Source organism: Zosterops lateralis, assembly GCF_965231275.1.
Source record: "Zosterops lateralis genome assembly, chromosome: 9".
In the NCBI taxonomy this organism is placed as follows: domain Eukaryota; kingdom Metazoa; phylum Chordata; class Aves; order Passeriformes; family Zosteropidae; genus Zosterops; species Zosterops lateralis.
In genome coordinates, this window is record NC_139769.1 from 2552834 (window position 1) to 2577608 (window position 24775).

General features: G+C 52.1%; 1 protein-coding gene across 5 annotated transcripts; it reads left to right on the forward strand.

Moving 5' to 3' along the window:
- Window positions 1-837: 837 nt before the first annotated feature.
- KANK4 (KN motif and ankyrin repeat domains 4) lies at window positions 838-23837 on the forward strand. 5 transcript variants are annotated; one of them, XM_083867991.1, is made up of 10 exons: window positions 838-1453; window positions 12391-12469; window positions 13814-15625; window positions 16574-16685; window positions 17952-18176; window positions 18689-18776; window positions 19170-19389; window positions 20623-20765; window positions 21582-21782; window positions 22399-23837. In XM_083867991.1, exons 2-10 carry the CDS (start codon window positions 12454-12456, stop codon window positions 22486-22488), a joined length of 2907 nt encoding a protein of 968 aa, XP_083724117.1. In that variant the 5' UTR covers window positions 838-1453; window positions 12391-12453; the 3' UTR covers window positions 22489-23837. The 5 variants fall into 5 exon arrangements, with proteins under 5 accessions (XP_083724117.1, XP_083724121.1, XP_083724119.1 ...); XM_083867995.1 differs by having other exon boundaries at window positions 19173-19389; XM_083867993.1 differs by having other exon boundaries at window positions 839-1453; window positions 13817-15625.
- The last annotated feature ends 938 nt before the right edge of the window (window positions 23838-24775 follow it).

Sequence of the window (24775 nt, forward strand, 5' to 3'; positions counted from 1 at the left end):
ACACACCTTTGAGCACTTTAAAAGAGAACAAAAACAACTTCAGCTGAATGTCTGTGACCACAAGAGCTTCCTGTAGGTGCTCAGAGTTTCTGCTGCAAAAGCTTCGTTGTTGTTGTTGGGGCTCAGGGATTGTCATGGCTTTGGGATGAGAACAAGGGATGGGAAATGGATAAGGTGGACGGTGCCAGGAGCAGCAGGAGAGGTGCTGTGTCTCTAAGGCCACAGCTGCACATCAAAGTTGGTTTGTTGAACAGGATCAAGAGAAGAAAATAATGTCAGAATCACTGCTCACCTCCACCAGCAAAAAAAAAAAAATAAAAATAAAACAAAAACAATCCAATATCATGATCCCTCTCTTTTGGGCACTGCCAGGATACCCTGAGCAACAGGAGGGGTATCCTGGGGCTGTCCTGGGAAGGATCCCACACTTTCCCCTTAGTTCTCTGATCTGTTAGACTCCTCAGGAAGTGTTCCTCTCACTCAGCACCTGAGCCCCTCACATGGAAATGAGGGCAGGCTGCCCCAGTCACTCCTGAATTGGGTAAAGGGATCTTTTACTCCTCCCTCTTTACCAGGAGCCTGGGCACTGCCAGGAGGGCTCTGGAATTACTGGGTGGTTGTGCAGCAGCCAGAGCCCAACCCTCAGATCTCTCCCCCTGTGACTTTCCCAGTCAGAGTTTAAAGGTCTTTGGATTCTTCTGGAAGGAAGGGGGGTGGTCCCAGTGAACCACATCCATCCCCACTCGATTCTGAGTTCCTGGCCCAGATGGGGACCATGTGCTGCCCCGGCATCACTGGAGCTGCTGCTCTCCCACGCTCTGGAACAGCTGGAGCAGGGCTGGGATTTGCCCCCGTGGCTCAAAGACGACGAAAATCAAAAGCTTTACTTAGTGCTGAAGGTATTATTTGGCATCGCTAAACTGATTTCTGCCCGTCCCTACTTGGTGCAGCTGGATGAGCACATGGGAATGGGCACATGGGGAGGCTCAAAGCCTAAAACAAAAACTGCCTTTTTTTTTTTTTTTTACAATTTCCATGTGATTGCATTGAGGAACAAGGGCCTGATGTGAACCGGGCGGGGCTGAAGGGCCGAGCCAGAGAACAGCTGGTGCAAAAAAAACCCAGTTCAAGTTCTGCATCCCGAGCCCATCCCCGCAGATTTCCCATCCGCATCTGTGCAAACAGGATGAGCTACAAAAAAAAAAGTATAAATAAAGCGTTAAACTGAATACCGCGGCCATGAGGGGAAGTTTAAAAAAAAAAAAAAATCCCAAAAAAGCAGCTTTTCTGTCCTCCCACAGCAGCCGCTCCTCCCGGCTCCCGCTGTCCCGCCTGCAGGGACAGCCCAGCCCCGCTGCCCGGGGGAGGGCACCGGGTCCCGCCCCGCCCCCGGGTCCGCCTCGGGTCCCTCCCGGAGGAGGCAGCGGGATCTCGGAGCTCTGTGCCCGTGCAGGTACGGCCGAGCCGGGCGGGGACACCGGGGACACCGGGGACACCGGGGCCAGGCAGCCGCGGGGGGACCGGGCACTGCAGCCGAGCGGCCGGCGGGATGCTCCGGGACACTCGGGGGAGTTTGGAGGAGTTTTGGGGGCTGTGCGTGTCTGGGGGCTTTGGGGAGAGCGCTGGAGGATGCTCGGGGGTGCCTCAGAGGGTGCTCTGGGGGTGCCTCAGAGGGGGCTCTGGGGGTCCCTCAGAGGGGGCTCTGGGGGTCCCTCAGAGGGTGCTCCTGGGGTGCGCTCTGGAGGATGTTCGGAGGGGTTGTTTTGAAAGTGCTCAGGGATGTTCCAGGGTGCTCAGGGGATGTGTGGGAGCGCTTTGGAGGCTGCTCCAAGCGTGCTCTTGGTTGTGCTCCAAGGATGCTCCAAGGATGCTCTGGGGGTGCTCCAGGGGTGCTCCAGGGGTGCTCCAGGGGTGCTCCAAGGATGCTCCAGGGGTGCTCCAGGGGTGCTCCAAGGATGCTCTGGGGGTGCTCCAAGGGTGCTCAGGGCTCTTGGCCCCTCGCCTGGCTGCCCGGGAGCAGCATCAGCCGCGGCTCTCTCGGGACAGGAGTGTTTCCAGAGCACCCCTGGCTCCGGGATGGAGGCACTGAGCGTGCCTGGCAGCTGGGAGCGGGCAGGAAAGCTCCCAGCGCTGGTTGGACCCCTAGAAATCACCGTGTGAAGGCTGGGAAGGGCTCCCAGGCTCTGAGCATTGCAGTAAAAGTCCCCAGAGTTGTGTTTAGCCTCAAAGCCGAACCATAAACCCCTGCCTGGCCATGAAGATGTGGCTGAGCCAAGCCCCAGCCCAGCCTCCAGGCTGAGCCTGCTCTCCCCCCCTGCCCGCAGCCTCTTCCCATTTTCCAGCCGCCCGGACTGAGCAGCTCTGGCACCGTAACTCGTGTCTGGCTCTGGTGTCGGGGCTGTGCTCGGCTTCCCCGTGTCCTGAACGGGCAGGGAGCGGATCCGGGACAGGGAGGGACAAGGAGGGAAGGGCAGCGCCTCTCCCTCGCAGCAGCATCGCCTTTCCCCAGCCAGGGCATTGCTGAGCAGCAAAACTCAGCCGGGACCAGGCGTGCCCCGGGCAGATTTCCTCAGCTCCCAGCGGCCAGGCGGTGATTTCACTCCGGGAGGAAGCAGGAACACTGAGCTGCTGCAGTGAGGTGGGTGCACATCACTGAGAGCACTGGGTGGTCCATGAGGAGGTCGGTGGAGGCAGAACGTGGGTTGGATCATCTCAGCTGGAAGTTCAGGATGGAGGAAGTCGTGGTCTGGCTGCTCTGGGTGTGATGTTCACCATCCAGGAGTGGAAGTGGGTCTAGACTCAGACTCACTCATTCAATATCTCATTTTCCTGACAGCACTGGGATGTGACACCTCCAGGAAGGGTTTCCCTTGTCCACCCCAGATAGGAAATATTTTAGCTGTGTTGCCCAAATGAAATTGGTGAACACCCAAAAACATTGCTCATTGCTCATGCAGGGCAAGGGTAGCAGCCACAGCAATGTGAAAAAAAATCAGCATTTGCCTTTGGATGTGCTTTGCAGTCTTCAGGTGGCTTATGTTTGATTTCCAATGGGCTAAATGGGACATGCTGATCTCTTAAATGATACCTGAATGGCAAAGGAGGAGGGGGAACCTGTAACCTCACGTCAATCATTGATTATTTGTCACTTTGATAGTAATATTTAAAAGATAAATATATCTGCTGAAATAACAGCCCAATGAGCAGGGACCTGGCTGGTGACTCTGTGGTTGAGGAGGGATCAGTGAATGGATTCCTGGAGCTGGAAGATGAGATGTCAGGGAGCCTGTTGCTGCTGCAGATGAGATTTCAGGGAGCTTGTTGCTGCTGTTGGCTCTGTCAGACTCCTGCTGCAGTTTCCTGTGACTAGGAAAACCATGGTCACATTCTGCTCCTCTCCAGAAAGTTGGTTTTGTCTCCCAGGTATCATCCCCTCACGCAGTGCTGGGACTGTCCCATTCCCTCATATTTCTCTGCCACCAAGCAGGAATATGACATTGCTTCCCACCAACCAACCTCTGGCATGGGAACCTTGCAGGAGGGAGAGGTTTGGTCTCAAATCATTCCTTGGATCAGGAGGGGCGTTGAGATCCTGGGACATGGCTGCTGGATGAACACAGGCTCATTCACGAGCTCAGTGCCGATTCAGGTCCCTCCCTTGGTGGTTTCACAGCTGCCAAAAATTTTTAAAAGTCGCATTTTCATCACTGTGAGTTGCAGCCCAGCCCATCAAATCTTGGGTGTTTTTAAGGAAGCTTTGGGAGCAGCCACAAGGGATGAGTGTGGCCCCACTGATGAGGGGGAAAACATCAATAAGGAAAATTATTTTATTTTCCATTTGGTGCCCCACTTGACAGGGGTTATGTGACTCTGCCTGGCTCCAGAGCAGCGAGATGCAGATTTTGGTCAATAAAACCCTGACCCCAACTCCAGGGGTGTGTGAAGGAGCCCATGGCTTGGGGGCAGAAATCCTCACAGTGACAATGCCAGGGCAGAGCAGTGGGGAGGAACTGGCTGCAGGGAACTCCTGCTTCAACCCTGTTTATTTTAAACCTCAGTGGAATTCATGTTTTGGGAAGGCTTGGGAGTCCTGCCCATCCCAGGGTTTAAACAGCACATGGAAAGAAGGTGGTGTCGTTATTAAGATAATACACTGCCCAAATGGATGATTTGATGGAGTCAGAAATGTGAAATGTGGTGAAAAACCTACCCAGACACAGAGCTCTCCATCTTCAAAGTGAGAATATCTTAAATATCTTAAATTCATCTTTGCAGCTGGTTGCTCTGCCCATCAGGGTTGAATGTGGTGTAAGTGAGAAAGATGAAGCTACACCAGCAATATGTGGCTGAGGCTTGGTCAAAAACCTGGAGGAAAATCCCCATTTCCTAAATGGGTGAGAGGTGGGAAATGCTTCTCCAGGGCTCCCCGCTCCCCTTATCCACATGGAAATCACCAGCAAGGGAGGAAGGTGGCACATCCACCCTCTCTGCAGTCCCAATCAATGAGGAGAGTGGTTTCAGGTGGCCTGAAAAATAAATGTTCCTGTGTGAAGAGGTTTTTAAACTTGTCAGGAGTGTGATCAATCCAAGTCTTGTTGGCTCGGGTCAGAAATCGATGGGAAATGGCTCCGTGTCTCCACGGGGGATTGAGGTGGTTGCCCAGGGAGGAGGAGAGAAATGCAGACAAGAGGGTTTTCCTAAAAGCACCTAAAATTTCCCACTTTAGCCACATGGGACTTATTCAGTGTCATGGCAGCAAAGCTTGACTTGTCCCAAGGTCAAGTAGACAGAAACCAGCTGCTTGGAAGAGACAGAAGCCATAGCAGGGCTTCACTGTTATCCCTCCAAACTTGTGGGATCAAGGCAAAGAGAGTAAAAATTAGAAATGAGGCACCTCTGATTTTTGTCCGCCTTCTGACTGTGGAGCACTTCTGTTTCAGGGCTTTGGGTGCTTTTTGTGATCACCTGGCTCTGGGAAAGAACACTTTAGGGAAAACACCACAGTTTTCAAGGCACAGGATAAAATCATGAGAATAAACCAAAGCTTTTGTGAGTCTCTGTGGCAGGAGTGAGCTGAAGGTCAGTGGGTAAAGAGGTTATCAGAGGAAGGGGTGAATGTGATCCTTTTCCCCTCCTGGTAAGCCATAAAAGAGGGAGAGAGTTTGGATATCTGATACCTCCAGGTCTGACCCGTCTCTAATGGAAATGCTGGCAGGAAGCTCATAACATTTATTAGACAGCAACGAGCAGCTTTAATAAAATCAGTATCCGCAGAGCTTTATTACAGGCTGCAGTTGGGAAAGGGGCCTGAAATGGCTGTTTAAGCACCGAGGGCTGCACACCCGGGGGTTACTGAGAGAGATCCTGTGCTTTATTGAGTGCTGCCGGGTTCATTATTCAGCTTCCTTGTGAACCCTCTCCGTTCAAACCCCGGGGAGGCCCCACACGCCTCCAGGATGTTTTCCATGCGCAGCCCCCAGCTCCAGCCCCATCCGCCTCCTCCTCCGCTGCTTTTATTTTTTTTTTTTTTGCAGAGAGGTTGGGAGGCCAGCCTGGACCTCTCCATCATCAGCCACAAGCTGATGGGTTGCAGAGAGAGCTCGTCCCTCTCCAGCACTCCTAAATTGCTTCCGGCTCCCAGCTCTGCTCTGGAGATGCCCTGGGCAGGCAGCAGCCGAGGGAGTTTCCTCTTGGGGTGCGATAAGATCCCGGTGCTGCGGGGCACCCCTTGTCATCAGCCATGTGCTGAAACCATCCACTGGCCCCAGGATGAAGGCTCTTCCCATAAGCAACAGGTTTTGCATCCTAAATCCAGTCCCGCTCAGCACATGCCATGGGTGATAGCAGCACAGAGGAAAGCCCAGGACATCTGGTGTGGCTGCAGGCTGGGATGGATCCAGCCTGGAAATTTTTCCTCCTGGCTGCTGTTAGGTTTGTAGCAGTGGCTCAGGAATTATCTGGTCTCCCCACTTAAATTTTGGGCCTGCTCAGCTGCCTTCTGCCCCTCGAGCTGATGTTCCAAGGGAAGCTGTGGGGCACAGGACCAGTGGCAGTGGTGATTTTATGATGCCAGACAGACACATTTGGGAAGGTTGTTGATGGGCTCCCGGGATTCACATCTCATCCAGCAGGAACCCTGTTTGCTCTCACTTTGGGAAACCTCATGGCAACTACTTGAAGTGCAAACCAGGACTTTAAACTGCTTTTATCTAGCTAGGTATTTATTTAATCCCACAAAGTTTTCAAACCTCTTTTATTATTTTTTTTTTTAAACTCCTGGAGGGAAACTCCTTCCCGCGGCTGTGCCAGCGGGCGGCGGATCACAGCGGAGATCCCACCCGTGTGCACGTCCCCAGCAGACTGGAAGTGGGTTGTTTTTCTTCCTTTGCAGTGAAAACAGAATTGAAAAATCCGCACAACAAATATTCCCCGAGAGGCCATTTTTATTCCTGGTATGTCCATTTGCAGCGATAGCTCAGCCGGTTGTTGTGCAATCCAGACCGCCTGGATGGAGCAGGTCTGGGGTGTAACCCTTTGGGTGCCGAGGGCCAGCTCTGCCTCTGGGTCACCCTGAGGTGATCCTGCCACTCTGCTCAGCCCTGTGAGGCACATCTGGGGTGGTGTGGCCAGCTCTGGGCTGCTCAGGACAAGAGGGACATGGAGCTCCTGAAGTGGAGATGAGGAAGGGCCTGGGGTATCTCCATGCTCAGGAAAGGCTGAGAGAGTTGGGCCTGGTCAGTCTCAAGAAGAGATGACTGAGAAGGGACCCCTCATCCATGGATATAAGTATCCAAAGGGGGGTGTCAGAGGGAACAAGGATGGGCCAGGCTCTGCTCAGTGGTGCCCAGCAATGGGACAAGAGGAATGAGCAGAAACTGATGCCCAGGAATTTCCACCTGAACATGAGGCAGAACTTCTTCCCTGTGCAGTGACCAAGCCCTGAGCAGATTGTCCAGAGAGGCTGTGAAGTCTCCCTCACTGGGGATATTCCAGACCTCTCTGGACACACTCCTGAGCAGGGTGCTCTGGGATGACCCTGCTGCAGCAGGGAGGTGGCACTGCATGGTCTCAGTTGTCCCTTCCAACCTGGATGGCTCTGTGGTGGACCCGTGGTGGAAAGGGAGAGGAGGTGAAGCCCAAACCTGGAGAGGGGAAGGCAGCAGCCCTGCCAGCATCCAGTGGTGCCCAGGAAGGGTGGATGGGATGGCTCTTGAGCCACTTCAGGGCCGTCTGGTTCCTCTCATCCATGGGAGCAGCCGGCAGAGCAAACCCCCCCGACAGCTGCTCTGCCTGATGTGAAGCAGCAGCAGTTTCAGGCCGTGACCTCAGTTCTCATGCTTGGGGGACAATCTTGGTGAACCCTTTCCCCACTTCCCACCCTGCAGCAGCCCCCTTGGGCAAAGCTATCAGAGGCTGGATGTAAATCCATCAAGCACCAGCCCATAATTAATTAATTTGCGTGTTTTGACTCCTTCCCTTCATAGCTCCCGATTAAAAGCTTATTTAAGGGGTCACAGACTTCCTCAGTTCCAGAGGGATTAAATGTGGGAACAACTGTAGGTCGTATGTGGGTAATTGCAATGAGGAAACGCTCCCAATTAAAGCTTCCTGCTAGGTCTGTCCAGTGGGAAAACCAAACAATTCTTTCAGAATGACTTTTAAATCAGCATCGTACAGAAATACGTGTATTTCTTCCGTCGTGCCGCTTTGTCTGGAGAACACAAGCGGCAGAACGTGCTCAGAAAAGGACACACAAGCATAACTAAAGCAGAAGAATTCAGCAGAAAACCAGCCAGCCTGCTCTGGAGTTGGTTTTGAACCTCAGGCTCAGTAATTGCTTGTGAAAGCAGAAAGCCATCGACACCGAGTCGCGGCCCTGCGCGGTGTGGGATGGAGCCGCGTGGGAAAGGGAGCATTTGGGAAAGGCAGCCTTTGGGAAAGGCAGTGTTTGGGAAAGGCAGCATTTCAGGGGCTGCTGAAATAATTTTTCATTCCTAAAGGAAGTTTTTAACCCATCCGTGCCTCGGGGAGAGCTGGCAAAGGGACAAGCGCTGCTGGTTCTCTCCGCGTCCAGATACTCGGCTTCCTGCGAAGGCAAAACTTGTCTGCTTTTCTTCAAAGTTAATGTGTTAAAGTCCCGTCTGGGGGTTGCAGGGAGCTGGAGCAGCGCCAGCAGCTCTGCTCTCACACAGTGACAAATGTGGTTTTCCTCCCCCTAGCATGAGATTTGCGTTGTGCTGCTCGCTCAGCGATGGGAAAGGTGCTGCCACTGCTCTGTGATGGGAGTCCCTGGTGAGAGCCCCCAGCAGAGCCCCCAGGTCCCAGGGGATGCCTCCACTTCCCAGGATTTTCTTTCCCAGCCTTGGAAGAGTTTTGCAGCCCTGAGCCGCTTGGTCTTTGCAAGCACGAGGTTGTTGCAAGTTCAGTGCAGAGACTGAGGGATTTGTCCCTGTTGCCAGCCTGGAGGGGCAGCAATCCAGGATGCCCGAGGGGAATGCCAATGCAGGAGCTCAGGACAGGCTTGGGACAGGGCACTCTGCCCATCCCTGAGCCACATGCCACGAGCACCCTGCCCAAAAGCACAGAATCACACACTGGTTTAGGTTGGGAGGGACCTTAAAGCCCCTAAATCTTGTTCCACCCCTTACCATGGGCAGGGACACCTTCCACTATCCCAGGTTGCTCCAAGGCTGGTCCAGCTTGACCTTGGTCACTTCCAGGGATGCAGGGACTTCTCTGGGCAGCCTGTTCCATGTGTCTGCTCTGCCAGCTGACCCCCAGCCTTGCCCTCTGCAAGCCTGGATGGATAACCCCAGAGCCAAGGGCTGGAGAGTTTCATACAGAGAGTGTCACTGTCCCCCCCGGGAGGATTTGGGGACACTGAGCCCTTTCTGCAGCTTTCCCCAGGCTGCCGCCTGCCAGTCTCGGCAGTGGGCTGCGTTAGATCGGGAGAGGCGCTGCTGGAATCGCTAATGCTCCAGCCCGGAGGTGCAGCATGCGGAGGCTGCAGCTGCAGCATCAGGTACAGCAACAACCCCGCCGTTAATTATTGACTCTCTCTCTCTTCAATTATCAGCCCTGATAAGGGAGCAAACCCCCCTCGACAGCCCAGGCAGCGCTTGGCTCTCTGTGTTTTCTGGGAAAGATAACTATTCCACCGAAAAGTAACTCGTTTTCTGCGCCGGGATCGAATTGTCCTCGCAAAGGTCATCCGAGAGCAGTGGGCTGCTCTGTTGGAAAAATCAATCCCTCTTTTGTGCTTCTTGGTTTAAACTTGTGTTTGCTTTCTGAGCAAGGTCAGAGCTCAGCTGACCAAGTTTGTAACTGCTGGAGCAGGCTGGGGTCCAGTGCCTGCTGCTCCCAACCCTTCACTGCCGGCTCTGCCCATGGGAGAAGATGCTTTGGAGGGAGGCAAGAGCTGCTGCTGTTCCTGCTGCTGCTGCCTGGGGGGTTTGTGGGTGCCACTGTGAGCAGGTAACATGACAAAAATGCTTTGCTGACCAGTTTTTCCTTTTGCAACAAAGTGCTGGAGCTGCTGCTGCTGCTGCAGTGCAGGAGAACCAGGCAGGCAGAGCTCAAATCTTGTGTTACAGCTAAGGAGACTGTGCTAACGTGCTGGTGGGTTATCTTGTTATTTATAGGCTCAGGGTTAACTGTTTCCCAGTTAAAATTACTGGCAGGACGCTCTGGGAGGATGGATTTTGTGGAGATTTGTGGTGTGTGGTTGAGTTAATTTGTAATTTAAATGTTTGGGGGTGTTGTGGTGCTCTCCTGTCTGCTGGCTGGGGTAGATGGGGGAGCTGCTCACTTTGCCTGGCAAGTGGGATGGAGTGAAAGAGGGGTTAAATGTGAGTGTAAAGAGCCAGTGTTTGAGTCCAGGCTGGTTAAAAAGACAGTACATTGTCCCTGCAAACGGGCTGCCCCAGGGAATAAAACCACTTCGCTCTCTGCTGTTGCCTTCTCACATATTTGGCTTCTCTGTTTCCATTTCTGTATGTATTTATTCCTGCCTTGAGAAAAACAGCCTAATTCCAATCTGGATTAATCCTCCCCATGGCCTCTCTGTGTAGCAAAGGTAAAAATCAGTGATGCATGGGGAGAAAAAGAAATGTTCTTCAATTTTATTTAACAGAGAAAAGTCAGCAAATATATAACCTGACAGAAGGTCAGGCTAACAGGTTTTAGTACGATGGAGACACACCTAAAACTGTTACCCTGCCTCAGATTATGGACTGGACCCTGGATGCAGGGGTCTGCTACTTCTGGCCAATGACTTCATATTTTAATCTCATTTTTCTTAGGGACAGGCATGGGAGAGCAGCTGTGGGGTCCAAAGAGGCACATTTTTGGCTCTAGGCCATCTTCTCCATGCCTGAGCTGCCCTGGAGGGGACAGGAGAACATCAGCAAGCTGGTTGGGTACATTCAGCATCCTTTTACGAGGCGATTTTGGAGTAGATTGGTCAAAGGAGAGTAGTCATAGTATCAATTTGGGCTGCAGAGTTGGGACCCAGCCAGCTCATAAATGATCCAAATAGATGTAATTATCTAGATATTAAAAACCATCCTATTCACTGGCTTTTCCCCCCACCCTGCCCCTTCTGAATAAATGACCTAGAAGAGTGGAGTGTAGCCGGTCAGGCTGGAATTTGCTGCAGTTGGAATATTAAGAGAAAGAAACAACATTTGAGAAAGAGGCTGGTGTTTGTTTTGGCACGTGCTGTTTGTTGGCAGGAGGAGACAGAAGGAGTTGCCCTTTGTAGAAGGAACTGTGGTTAATTGGAGAGCACATCAGGAGCTTTCCAGGAGCTCACAAGGTGCTGGGTGGGTATCAGAGTGACCCTCTGTGACCCTGCTGGAGCTTTGGGGAGCTTTGATGTTCTCCTTGGGCTGGGACCTTCCTGACTCTCCATCAAGGCTGTGCATTGACCATAAACATGCCTATGTGACTGACAACTAATTGCTTCTTTAAAAGGTTTTGATCTTTCAAAGTATCTGTTATAGAATCATAGAATGGCTTGGGTTAGAAGGGACCTTGAAGATCATCTCACTCCATGGGCAGGGACACCTTCCTCTAGACCAGGTTGCTCAGAGCTGTGTCCAGGCTGGCCTTGGACACTTCCAGGGATGTGGCAATGTCCTATGGTAACAATAGAGCAGGATTTGACTTCATTTTTTAGCTGGTCTTTGGTAAAGGTCAGCTGGAGCTCCTTTGTGGGGAGCTCTGGAACTGTGGCCAAGTGCTAAAGCCACTAAGCAAAGCTCTGCATGCAGAAAATGAGTTCAGGCTCTGGTGGTTTGGTCCATGAGATGGGTGTGAGCTGGGGCTGGCTCAGCACAGGATTTGCACTGTCCTGCCCTGAGGACATTGCATAGCTCAGGGATGCACTGGAGGAGCAGGGATGGACTTCCAGGCAGCTGTGGGACCATCTCTGGCTGGGAACCAAACTAGATACTGTAAGGAGAATCATAAACAAACAATCCTACTGTTTAGGAAACTCCCACTTCATCCTCTGCAGCAGAAATTAAAACCAGACCTTCTCCCTTGGAGTGTTGTCCTTATCACACAAACCAGGGAACCTCCTACGGTGATGTCCAACTGCCCCAACCTCCTTCACCTTTCCCTGCCTCCTCCCTGTGCCTTCTCTCTGGAGGAGAGAAGCTTTGTCCAGGACCTTTCTTGGTTGTTCCCAGCCTTAATTTCTCATGCTCCAGGAGGGTCTCATCCACGTCCACATGATGGGAAGGAGCTGGGGGGTAACCCAGCCCCAAAATGATGGGAAGGTCTCAGTGTTGGCTGTGGTAGATCTCCACCTGAAATTGTTCCCTGAGCTGAAAGCAATTTGTCTGTGGTTCAGTGCAATTTGGTGAAAGTTCTTTTTAACAGTAGGGACATGCTCTGAAGTAATGGCTGTCATCTGAACAAGATTCAGCATAAATTTTGAATCTTTGCTTGTTATGGATCAAAAAGAAAAAAAAGGTCAACCAGGCATTTCTGTGCATTTTTATATCCCTGTTGTCAGGGATCTTTTATCATGTTGGATATCTCCGGCTCACAGGAGTCAGTGGAGAGTCCCTGTGCCACTGATCTCAAGTCATCCCAAATGTCTGTCTGTCCTCACTGGCAGTCAAACCCTCTGTAAGGCAGGGGATGTTTTACAAGGAGCAGCTCCCTGGGATGTGTCTGTCAAGCACAAGCTGTTGCCTCTGGAAAAGGAGCTATTGATTTTAGCAGCTTCAAAGCCCTTGGACACCACTGGGCTGCAGAAGATGGGAATTGGGAGGGGAGGGTGGCCTTTGAAGACTTGTAAAGGCTTTAAGGAGAGATGAAGTTCACATGGCTGAGCGTGTTATTTCATTAAATCAGAAGTATCCTTTTCTTGTTTTCAAGGGTGAAGCGACTCCTCAGCCCTTGTCAGAAGATGCTTAAGTGACAGCCCAGTTAGACTCCACCATGGAGAGGACAGAAGGTATGGAACATACAGGATGTTTATTTGTTCATTTATTCCTTGAAAAAAAAAACCCAAACCAAGCCCTGGAGTAATTTCCTTATCAGAAATGCTGTAAATAACCTGTTCTCTGTAGATGTGGGGCCAAGAGGTGAAAAATGCATCGTTCGTTATTATGCAGATTTCTTAAAAACCACAGCAAAGCAAGTCCCAGCTCTAGATCAGCACATATTTGTTCTCCCCTGCTCTGTGACAGATCCCTGCTCCCACCCTCCAACTGTGCTCCTGTGCCCTGGGATGACCCCAGTGGTGTCTTCCCTCTGACTCCCACCCTGACAGCCCCTCAGCATCTCAGTGATGCTCTGTGATGAGTAGCACCAAAATCTGTTCCAAATTGTCCTGGTCCTCTCCAGCTGCTGCACCAGGATGGAGACAGAGGGGTCAGCCAAGGGCCCTGGTGCTTCCTCTTCCTCCTCCTCCTCACTGAGCCCAGCTTGTTTGCTCAGAGGTGCAGAGCAGCAGAGCAGCCCAAACCACTGTGATTGCAGGGACTTGCTACATAAAGGAAACGTGCAGAAGTTTAAGTGTTAACCCTCGAGGTGGAAATTTGGGTGCTGTGAATGTTTGCAAGCTGTAGGTGGCTGTGTTAAGTGTTAAAGGAGGAGACTCGGGTGGGGAGCTGCTGTTTGCCTGTGCTGGCTGGGTGGGCGAACACATTGACACCCATTTAAAGGTGATTTACCTCAATTAAGGAGCTGTGCTGGGAGCTGAGCCGGTCACCTTGGGATGTGCGTGTTCTGCATGGCTGCGGCTCTGAGCCCCGCCTGGCGCTGGCTGGGGCCAGCCTCTGCCCTGATCCATCATTTTCAAGGGATAATTTGTGACCTGGTGCTTGCAGGTGAAGTGAGGCAATGGTTTTCCTGCTTGGTGTGCACTGTTTATGCCACTGAAAAGTTCAGACCAAACCAAAAGCTTTGAAAAATGTTGTTGTTGTAGATGGATCCCACATTCTATTATCGAGCTGGATTTATTATCCACCAGGCAGCTCCCTGTACCTACACAGACACGTAGCTCTGCCTGCAAAACCTGCTGTTTGCTTAATTGCCAATTAGAGCCATGATTTGAGGAAATTTTTGGCTTCCTCAGTGCAACAATTACCTGATGTACCTCTGGAAAACCAGATCAGAGCTCGGTGCGTGTCACTGTGTCTCTGCACAGCTTCACCACGAGCCTCCAGGATAATGAGCTGGAGCCCCTGCCTGCCCAAAACTGAGATGAAAAGAGGGAAAAACATCTTCCCCCTGCTCTAAACAATTTTTTCCCCCAAAATTCAATCCTTTCTTATTTTTTGTGGGGTTGTTTCAGCAGATGTCCAGCCACCCAAACCCGACGGGGACAGGGAGCAGCCCCGCAGCCTCCCCTACTCCCTGGAGACACCCTACGGCTTCCACTTGGACCTGGACTTCCTGAAGTACGTGGACGACATCGAGAAAGGCAACACCATCCGCAGGGTCCACATCCACCGCCGAGCCAAGCAGCCCAAATTCAGCACCCTGCCCCGAAACTTCAGCCTGCCCGAGAACGGCTCCCGTGGCTGCTCCACCGCCTCTCCCAGCAAGAGCTGGACCTCCACCTGCTCCTTCCCGCAGCGAAAGGCATCCCTGGGGGAAGAACCCCCCCGAGCCTTGCTACCCACCGAGGCAGCTGCTGAGGAGCCAAGCTACAGGAGGAAAGCGCTGCTGGCGGAGACGTGGCGGCAGGCAGAGCTGGGCTGGGCACAGGATGCTCTGCGGGCAAGGCCGCAGCTGCTGAGAGCCTCCAGCATGCCCGACGCGCTGCCCCCAGGCCACAGCCCCCCGGTGGGACCCTCGCCCCTCCGGACCCCTCTGCAGCACTGCCATGAGCAAGGCGGTTCTGGAGACATCTCCCGGCCCGGCTCGGACAGCAGCGCTTTAACCTCGCCGCGGGAGGTGAGCTCGGAGCGGGACGGCTCCTTAGGGCATCCCGGAGGGGTTGTTGTGCCAGGGCTGGGCCCTGGGCAGCCCCCCTGGCAGAACCAGCAGCTGCAGGTGGTGATGGAGAGCGGGGGCGAGGAGGGCGATGCCGCTGATGCCGCCTCTGATGTGGCCAAGGGTAAAGCGGCACCACCGGCCGCCCTCCAGCTGAGAGAGGAGAAGGTGAGCCCTGTGGAAAGGGGGCTGAGTGTGAGTGAGATGGACCTGAATGTGCTGAAGGAAAGCGAGGAGAGGAATGTCCAGGCTGGAGGGGACAAGGAGAGAGGGGTTCCCCAGGCTCCTGAGGCTGGAGAGCCCGGCAGGGTCACGGCGCTGAAGCAGCAGATCACTGACCTGGAGGAGCAGCTGGCCAAGAAGAAAGAGGAGCTCGAGCAGGTCAGGGCAGTGCTGGAGCAGCAGGATCATGAGATCCAGGAGAAGGAGAAAAGCATTAAGCTGCTGGCCAGCTCCAAAGCCCAGCTGGAAGAGCGGCTGCTCCGGGAGAAGTCCAGAGAGGCCGAGGTGCGGCAGCGGTGGGGCAGCGGGGCCCTGCCATGCCTGGATGCTGCAGTGAACACCGAGCCCTCACAGGTGACAGGGCTCAGGCAGGACAAAGGCATCAACGTCAACATCCCACTCCCCACCAGATCCATTGGCTGCGGTGTGCACAGGGCAGACATCAGTGCACAGGCTGTGGAGGTGGGAGTGTGCAGGGAGCAGGGACTGGCAGGAGCTCCAGCAGAGGGATGTTCTGGTGAAGCCAGCGTGGAGCCCAGACCTCCTGCCCCGAGCTTCACCCGGCTGCAGATCCACGAGCACCCTGGCGACGACAACCAGAACCACCACAACTCCCTCGGCACAAACGCAGCAGGAAGCCAGGCGGGCTTTGGAGAAGATAAACCTCGGGAAGGGCTGCAGGAGGAAGGTGCCCCTGGCCACGAGGACCTGCCAGCTGTTGACCCCATCGGCCAATATGTCAAAAAGATCCAGGAGCTGCTGCAGGAGCAGTGGCTGTGTTTGGAGCACGGGTACCCTGAGCTGGCCAGCGCTATCAAGCAGCCGGCCTCCAAGCTCAGCTCCATCCAGAACCAATTGGTTAATTCCCTAAACTCCCTGCTCTCTGCCTACTCCTCTCAAGGGCCCGTGGATAAGGAGAATTCCAACACACACTATCAACAGTTGGGTAAATAATATTGGCATAGGCTTGGATGTGTCCGGGCCAAATCTTTTCCCGTTTATTCCAGCGTGGAACAGGGGGGATGTGGTGGAACAGTTGTTGTCAGTCAGATCAGGAATAGTCTCGACAAGCATGATGAGAAAGGCGAATCTCTGCACATCACAAGTTACGGATCTGACATGAAAAAAAGCAAACAAAATGATGTAGGAGCTCATAAAGCAGTGGCTCATTTATATGCAGGATCAGCTCCAAAAGCTGCCGCACTGGTGGCTGTTTCATCAAATAAACATTATTTTTATTCAGGTTGGACATCTCAGTTTTGCAAGAATATGAGGCTGGTGCTCATCTGGGGTAAATCAGTGTGGAGTTCTCCAGAACCCAAACCAGTCAAACTAACTGAGCAACCAGGCTGGGAAAAGACCTGTCCCCAGTCACAGACCTTCATCTAAAATAATTTTAGCTTGTGTGAAGATGGGAATCCAATGCCTGTTCACTGGGGGAGGGAGGGAAGGGACTTGCAAATAGATAAGTGACATATTCCTTAATATATAGACACTATTCAAAGTCCAATGGAAAAACTCATCCATGTAGTAGTATAGCAGATTTATATAGGAATTTTCCAATACATCGCTACTGGGGGGAAGAAAACCCAAAGCCAAAACAGTATTACAAAAGTAAAATCTACTTATATTCATAGGAGAAATACATAATTCCCAGTCACTTCCTTTATATTCCCAGTCATCTGGAGATGTTTGAGACCTGTATTGAAGGTGGCAGGGCAGGTTCAGGTTGTGGCCAGCTGCATTTGTAGTTTTGCAAGGCATCCAAAGACTCTCATAAAATGAAGTGAGGTGCTTACAATTATGATTTGCAGCTTGTTGCTAGAGGTTGGGAATAATTATTGCTAATTGTGGCACATCTGCTTAATTAATGTATTATTTTGTATTTTGGTAGAAAACTCTCCAACCACAAGTCTTAAATCCATCATGAAAAAGAAAGGTTATGGTTTCCATGCAGGAGGCAATGGGACCAAAAAGAATCTCCAGTTTGTTGGGGTAAATGGTGGGTAAGCATCCATTCAGAAGATAAAAACTGCCTTTTAACGTGGAATGTCCTCTGTATGGCTGGAGAAGTCATTCTTTCTCCTCCTCTTTTCCCCTCCAAACCTCCTGATTAAAAGGCCAGTTGAAATAGAGCCTCTTTTCTCCCTTTAATCCAGCACTGATAACCTGTGAGTAACCCCATTAAGGAAAGCAGTGGGGACACCCTGGGGACTGACACTCTCTGCACAACCTTCTCCTGGAGCTTCATCCAAAACCCAGCTAGGGAAGGTGGGAACATTCTATGGGAATGTTCTATGGGAAGATTCCATGGGAAGATTCCCACTGACCTTGGTGGGTTTTGGAGGAGGCCAGCACTGCCTGGGCGGACACGCTGCCACTAACCTGTTCCCACGCTCCAGCAAAGCCAACAGCACTTGGTTCAGGGCCTGGGAAAAGACTTTCTTGGTAAATAAGGAATTACCTTGAGGTGAAGGAGACTTTAGGTTGTGCTCCCCATTCCAGGTGTGTCCAATATCCAACACTCCTTGGCCTAAGTGAGCTAAGCAGAGGCAGCAGCTCCTGCTGAGGCAAACGTGTGCTGGCATGAAGAGTGCAGGACACATGTCACTGTCCCTGGGCTGGGCAGACAGCTGTGTGTGCCAGTCCTGCGTCCTGCTTTCTGCTCACATCCTGCTCCTCTGACTTCCCAGTTGCTGGGTTCTGCCAAATGGCTACAACTTGTAGGGACTGGTGGAGTCTTGCTTAATTTTGAGGAAAGTTCTGGGGTCCATCAGAGTGAAACGTTCTGTTTTGTGGAAGATGTTATTGATATTAATGCTTTTAGACAACCAGAGGAGAGATCTCTATCAGGGCTGCTGGAATGGTGGATTCAGCCCGTGCAGACACAGCTTTTGTCTCGTGCTCCTCGAGGTTGCCGATGCTGCCAGTCGCTCCTTGCCACAGGGGCCGTGCTGCTGTCACCCTGCCACCGTGCCAGCTGCTCCCAGCAGGGAGGCAGCTCCCAGCCCCTGCCTGGGCTCTGTGTGATGGACATCCCTCCAAACCCTGAAGTAACCTTGCCTGCTGCTCATTAACTGCTTCTGTCACACTCCTGCTGCTTACGGAGCCAAACAAAGACTAACCCCCGACTTCGGCTGCGGCTCAGACCTTTTAACTCGCTGCTTCTCACTCTGGGCTTCACCCAAGGCCCATTGGAGTCAATGAGCCTTGGTCAGGCCCCTTGGCTGCTGCTGGGGAAGGAGGGAGTAACATGTGGTGTCCTCAAATAGCTACGAGAGCACGTCAAGTGAAGACACGAGCTGCGACGACAGCGCGACTGACGGCGACACCGAGACCGAGACCGAGGGCACAGCTGGGGACGTGGAGCCCGAGCAGGCTGCAAGGGAAGGAAAAGGGGCTTCCTCAGGGGACAAGCGTGAGGATGATGATGATGATGATGGTGAGCAGGAGACACCAGCAGGAGCAGCACCCTGCTCTCAGCACCAGGCTCACAGGTAACCAGGACAGCGGGCAGTGACCACAGGGCTGGGTCGGGGTTGCTTCTGCTCGGTGGAACAGCAGCGCTGACCTCTGCAGGAAAGGGAAAAGGCTTTAAAGAGCTGCATATTTTGTGAGTTACTGCAGAATCTAATGGGAATTGATTCGGGCCCTGCACTCGACACTGAGTCATGTCTGGTGAGTTAGCTCATTTGTCCCCTCTCATGGGGAGTTTTTTGGTAAAGCTCTTTGCAGGTTCAGGAATAAGATTTCCCCCCCACCCCTACCTTAAGGATTTTTTGTAATAGATGAAGTTGACCACATAAATCTGGGCTTAAACCTTTGCTTAAGTGCTTAGCTTTGTACCTAAAATCCGTGTCAAGTCAATGGGACAACTTGTGCCCAATAATTTAAACACTTAAATGTGTTGAACATATTCCAGCCCACTCTGCCTGTGTTCTCCTCCTTGGTTCAACACCCGCTGCAAGTCCTGTCCCATGGTGGATTTACAAATCTCTTTTCCTTTTAGATGCAAACCCTCTGAAGATTTCCTTGCTGCCTGCCAGCTCCTCAGTGAACACCTCCCAGAAATCAGGAGCACAAGCAACAAGCATCTGGTACAGATATTTCCCAATCCCATTTCAGACACGGTTCATGCTCTCTGTTCACTTTAATGGATGAGATTATCCCGATGGCACATTGCAGGCTGTGCCCTGGACAGCTTTGTGGGGAGAGGGGGGTGAGGTGACATCTGAGTCAGTTTTAGAGCAGCCAAAAAGAAAGGAAAAAGAGGAAAAAAAAAAAAAAAAAAAAAAAAAGGAAGATGAAGGCTTTGTCTGGTTACTCATCCAAGTTACCACAGGAAATTCCTTTCCCCCTCAAGTTGTAGCAGCAATCACAAAGCCACAAGTTAAGTGCTGGCTGGGTGGTGCCAGAGCATGAGGGGCCAGGAGCTGGGGCAGCCACCGCTCGGCTCGGGGACAGTCACGGTGACACTTTGGTGTTTGCAGCAGCACGTCCTCGCCTCCATCTCCCAGGAGTGGTTCCAGGTGTCCAGCCACAAGTCTTCCAGCCCAGAGGTGGTGGCAGCGTACCTGGAGGTGCTGGGGGACATCCAGCCCCAGCTCCTGGAGACTGTGGTGAACCTCCCTGACAGGAACGGCAACACCGCACTCCACTACAGCGTGTCCCACTCCAACTTCCCGGTGGCAAAGCTCCTGCTGGACACGGGTAGGAACAGCCACTCTGCCCACTCTGCAGGGCTTTTGTTGGGCAGGGGGTGGGAATGGCTCTTGATAAAGGGTTGTGGTCCCATGAGTGATGGTTACACAGGGAATGGGGACATGGACAGTCCCAGAAAACATTGAAGGGCATCCGGGCTCCTCCTGGGAGCTAAAGAAGGTGACAGGTGACCAACAGCCACTTGCCTGCAAGGGCCCTGTCCAGGAGACCTGGCTGACCTCAAGACCAGCATCCTCCCCCCATAGCTCAGCACCCATGGATGTAGTTGGGAGTCCCAGCTGAGGTTCTTCAGGGACATTAAGGCTCATTAGTGCCCTCAGACATCTTGAGGGCTTTGCAGCCTGACTTTGGGGGTGGCTCAGGGTTGCTGTATCCAAAGGGATGTCCCTCATGGCCACAGTCCAGGTGGGATGGGGTGGCTCCCCAGCTTCTTGCAGCAGCCAAAGCCACATCATGGCTTGGGGCAGGAGGATCAGACACTGGAGAGCATAATAAACCCCCCAGCAAAACAAAAAAAGTCCCAAGTTAAACTATTGAACTTCCAGCTTGTGCTGCAATGAAAGAACAAAAATCTCAGCTGAGCTTGTACAGGGCAAAAATGTGCTCGTGCTCCAAGAGAACAGAGGCACTTTGGCCTTTTCTCATGGGCCGGACAATCCACGAAATGTTTGGGAAATGGCAGATTATCATACACATCTATAACCCAATTGTTGCTGCAGAGGCGCAGGGAGGGAAGGGTTTGAGGCAGCTGGTTCCTCAGGGCGAGGCTGGACCCGAGCCCTCACCCTCAGACACAGCTCATTCCTCATGGTGGAGCTGGAAATGGGCTCTTTGAAGTGAAAAATGAGTGAAACGGGGCCAGGATGTTTTCCACACCCGTTGGGTGATGGGCGTCTCTCTCTGCTGCTCCCTTGCCATGGGAGCCAAAACAAACAGCCCACAGCTCCAACCAGCATGTGCTCGAGGCATTAATTATCCCCCTTTAATTTCTGTTTGTTGTGGTCTTCAAAGTTAATCGAGTTGACCTCAACAGTTGTAATTAACTGTAGCACCAGGGGCCGTTTAATGCCTGGGTATTTAAAACAGATAAATCCCCGTCGTGTATCACTATGGAATAACTCCTTTTTCTGGGAATATAGGATGCCACACGTTGTATGACTCCCTGTTTCCTTTCTGTTCCCTCTGGGTGATCCCCCATGGGCTGGATCCATCCCCTTGCAGGCGTGTGCTGCCTGGACCTGCAGAACCGTGCTGGCTACACGGCCGTGATGCTCACACCGCTGGCGGTCCCCGAAACCCGCCAGGACATGGAGGTGGTGATGAGGCTGCTGAAGGAGGGAAATGTCAACCTGAGAGCTGCCCAGGTGTGTGACAGGAAGCAGCTGGGGGGAATAATTGGGGTTCCTTACCTTCTGTGGCAGTGCCAGGCTGAGACTCGGCAGCAGGTTGGAGTTGCTGCTTCCCAAACGTTCCAAAAGTTGAGTTGCAGTGTGGCCACCCCAGCAGCTCCCTGGGAAATGATGTGTGACAAGGGGTGTGGGGGAAATGGAGAAACTAAAAAAGGCTGAAAATTTTTGCAGACAAGTTTTCCTGAGGTAGAAATCAAAATTGGCACCAGGGAGGAGCAGCGAGAGCATGGGAGCCCCAGGTTTGCTGGTGAGCTTCATCAGAGTCACACATTTTGGTTTAGGATGAGAGTGCCCTCATCCATCTCTGCTCCCAAACTGCTGTAAAAGTTAGTCCAGATCTGAATTAAACTGCCCAGGAGGATTTGGGGAACCCACATTTGGAGGCAGCTGGGCAGCAAGGACCTCCCACAAGTGAACAAGTGTCTCTCACAAAACCTGCTGAGGAGCTCCAGTGTGATTTAATAATAAAATGCAATAGGCTGCAATATTAATAGGAATTATTATCATATATGCACCATGCAATAACAATATGCAATGTTGTGATATGTGGTTATGGGATGTGGGTTAGTGGTGGGGTTGGCAGTGCTGGGCGAATAGTTGGACTCGGTGACCTCAGACAGCTTTTTTATTCCATCTAAATTATCCAATTATTCTATACATGCTATTATTGTTATTATTGTTGTTATTCATGTTATCCCTGCCAGTCTGAGCCAGCAGGGCTGTGGGAGGAGGTGGGCAGGGGGTGCTCAGCCTGTCCCTGTGGCCCTGCAGGGAGGCCAGACCGCGCTGATGCTGGGGGTGAGCCACGACAGGGACGACATGGTGCGAGCCCTGCTGTCCTGCCAGGCCGATGTCAACCTGCAGGACGAGGAGGGGACCACGGCCCTGATGGTGGCCTGTCGCCAGGGCAATGCTGACATTGTCAGGCTGCTCCTGGCCCAGCCTGGCTGCCAGGTCACGCTGACAGACAAGGTGAGGCTCCACAACACTACTGCACCAGGGTGAGGGGGTGAAAAGCCAGTTGGGATCTTGTTTTCCAGGCAGGAATCCTCGAGGGGTGGGTTTTAAGGGGAGAAGTGTAATATCAGGGCTTTGTTTTCAGGAGGGTTCCCTGTTTTTGGTGCTGCTGTGCCATGGGAGGGGTGGCTGTGACAGCTGCCCATAGGCTGAGCAGGAGCATTGGTGTAATCCTAAAACAACCCCAGATGAAATCCTGGAATTAGCAGAGCTTCAGCTCCAAGAAATTAGCAGCAATTAACTCCTCCTTGAGAAGGGAACCTCTCCATGGGGATGTGTGGGATGGGGCTGGGCTGGGAGCGGGTGGATGTTTCTCCTTTCTGGGCCACCGGGCTGCGTTTGGAATTACGGAACTATTTCCTAATTAAACTCTTAATTTTATCTGAGACATTCAGGAGGGCACTGGGGGCCGGGCTGGGCTGTGTTTGGTGTGGTTTGGGATGGTGACTCACTGTAGGGCAGGGAGGAGAGGAGGGAGGGGAGATGCGGGGATGGAGCAGAGTCCATTGGGTCCATTGGGTCCATTGGGCCCATTGGGCAGTGGTGATGTCTCACCTCCTCTGTCCTGCAGGGTGGGAACTCTGCACTGTCACTGGCCCACGGGGACATCGCGGCACTCCTGCGAGCCCACATCGAGCTCAGCCCGTCCGTCTCGGTGTGAGCCACCAGGAGCTGGGAGCCAACAGCTCCTGCCTGACCAGCCCCGCCATGGCAGGGCCAGTACAGCGGGGTCACAGCGGAGGAACCTCCCTGCACCGTCTGAATAATGTTCCTTGTGTCTAATCCTCCTCGTTCACCCCACTCACACCCCTAATCTGCGCCACAAACAACTCCAGACTCTCCCCATCCGCTCCTCCCGGGGTAGATTTGGCAGGTGAGCAACCAAAAGGAACGAGAAAAGCACATTAAACAGCAATACTTAGTCTTTTGTAACCTGAGGTTATGGGTGTCCTTTTAATCGACTACTTAACTGTATCTCATTTAACTTGTAAGTTTGTGTCCTAATATTTATTATCAGCTCTTCTGTAAGTAGTGGCAGGCAGCGATTACTCCGTGTGTGTAACAACAAACACAAGCTGGATGGATTGTGGAGAGCATAAAATCCCATTTATGTTTGCTTATGCGGGTCTGATGTAAGAATTAAAAATTAATGCTCTAGGAAAATATTTGAGCATGCCAGACCCAAACACGCAGACATTGTTTTGCCTGGATTTGGAATTACCATATGGCTGTTATTTTTCCCTAATTAAGTTGGAGCTAACGGAGAAAGCACAGCCCATTGACAGGCTCTGCAGCACGGCGGGGCGGAGCAGGGCATTCTGAGCCCTGGAAGATCCCAGCAGATTCCCATCACAGGGTGTGGTGATGTTGTCCAAGAGCTCCGTGGAGTGGCTTTGCTGGCAGATGCCTTTTGGACTTTGCTTTGCCTCTGCTCCATTTTAATACTCCCAAACTCATCCTGTAAAGCCAAGGTGTGATGTGGCTGCTGGAATTGGGTCTGCCCCACCATGGAGCACCCACAGGGTCCAGCATCACAAATCAAGGTTTTTTTTCCTAAATCCCTCTGCTTTTGATAGAGAGGGAGGCAGGGCTCAGGCCCCACTTCTCCAAGCATCCTTGTTTTACTGCATCAGGACCTGCTGGGTGCTCTCCCTTGGCTTTGGTGGAGCAAACCCAGATCTCCCTCATTAACTAATTACCCTTTTTTTTTTTTTTTTTTTTTTTTTTTTTTTTTTTTTTTTTAAGCAGAAATTAATTCTGGATCACTCTGGTTGTTGTTTAGTCAGTTCACATCCTGACAAAATGTCTCTTGAGCTGCCTTGAGCCCCCATCCTTGCAGGGAGGGGAGAACAGCCCTGACCTCTTGTTTTCCATGGAAATCTGCCATCTGCTCAATTTTCTTCCCTTTCTTCATGTTTTCAGTCCAGAGCATTCACTATCTCAAACTTCTATTTGCCTTTTTTTTTATCTATATCCCAAAATGCCTCCTTTATGTATAAATAAATTGAATTAACCTTTCCATGTGTGTGTTCCTGTCCCCATGGCTGTGGCTTTTCTGGGGTGACTTCCCACACCTGCACAGCACCAAACCATGAATTTTTGAGGTTTTGACTCCCCCATCCCCAGGGGGGGGTCCCTGCACAGATAGGGCAAGGTGGGATATTTTTTTTTTCAGGAATTCCCCCTATTTGTGTACAAAAGCCAGCATGAGCATCTCTGCCAGGCCCAGCCGCAAACAAAAAGAGCCACAACACTTAATTTTGGACAGTTTTCACTGAGTTTTTTTTTTCCCCTGACAGCTCTGGATGCACACTTGCAGAGAGGAATTATCCTGCTGCTTCCCTGAGGAAGGTGAAAGTTCTGGCTTCAGCAGAATAAATGTGGGAGAATTTCTGCTAAGCATCAGGGTGGCTTTGGGAAGTGCCTTCTTCCTCCTCCTCAATTTAGGGACAGGGAATTTATTTTTGGGGTGTGCTGCAGCTCTGCAGGGAGGCACCACAGAGTTTTCTGCCTTCCCCTGCCCTCTCCAATCCCCCTTTCCCTCCTGTTCCCATCCCTGCAGTCCAGGCTGGTAAACTGCATCCCCAGGGATGTTTATTTTCATTCCTGTGCCTCGTATTTCCTCTTTGCCCCTCAAACCATCTCCCCAGGGAGGAGCAGCTCCTCTGCTCATGTTGCCCCTGGCATCTCCCAGTGGCCAAATTTCCTGCTCTCAAAAGTACCAGATTGCACCAAAAAAAAAATCATCTGTGGGATCTCAGTGCCACAAAGAGCCAGAGCCAGCCTTAATTTATATATTCCAATATCACTGTAGAGATCAAACTAAATATAGGCAAGGAGAAACACACCCCCAGTGCGAGCACTGCGCAGGACAAATGGAGACAATTAAGTCACAGCCAGGAAAGGAATTAATCTAATGATCTTTACAGGCTCAGCATCCAGCAGCC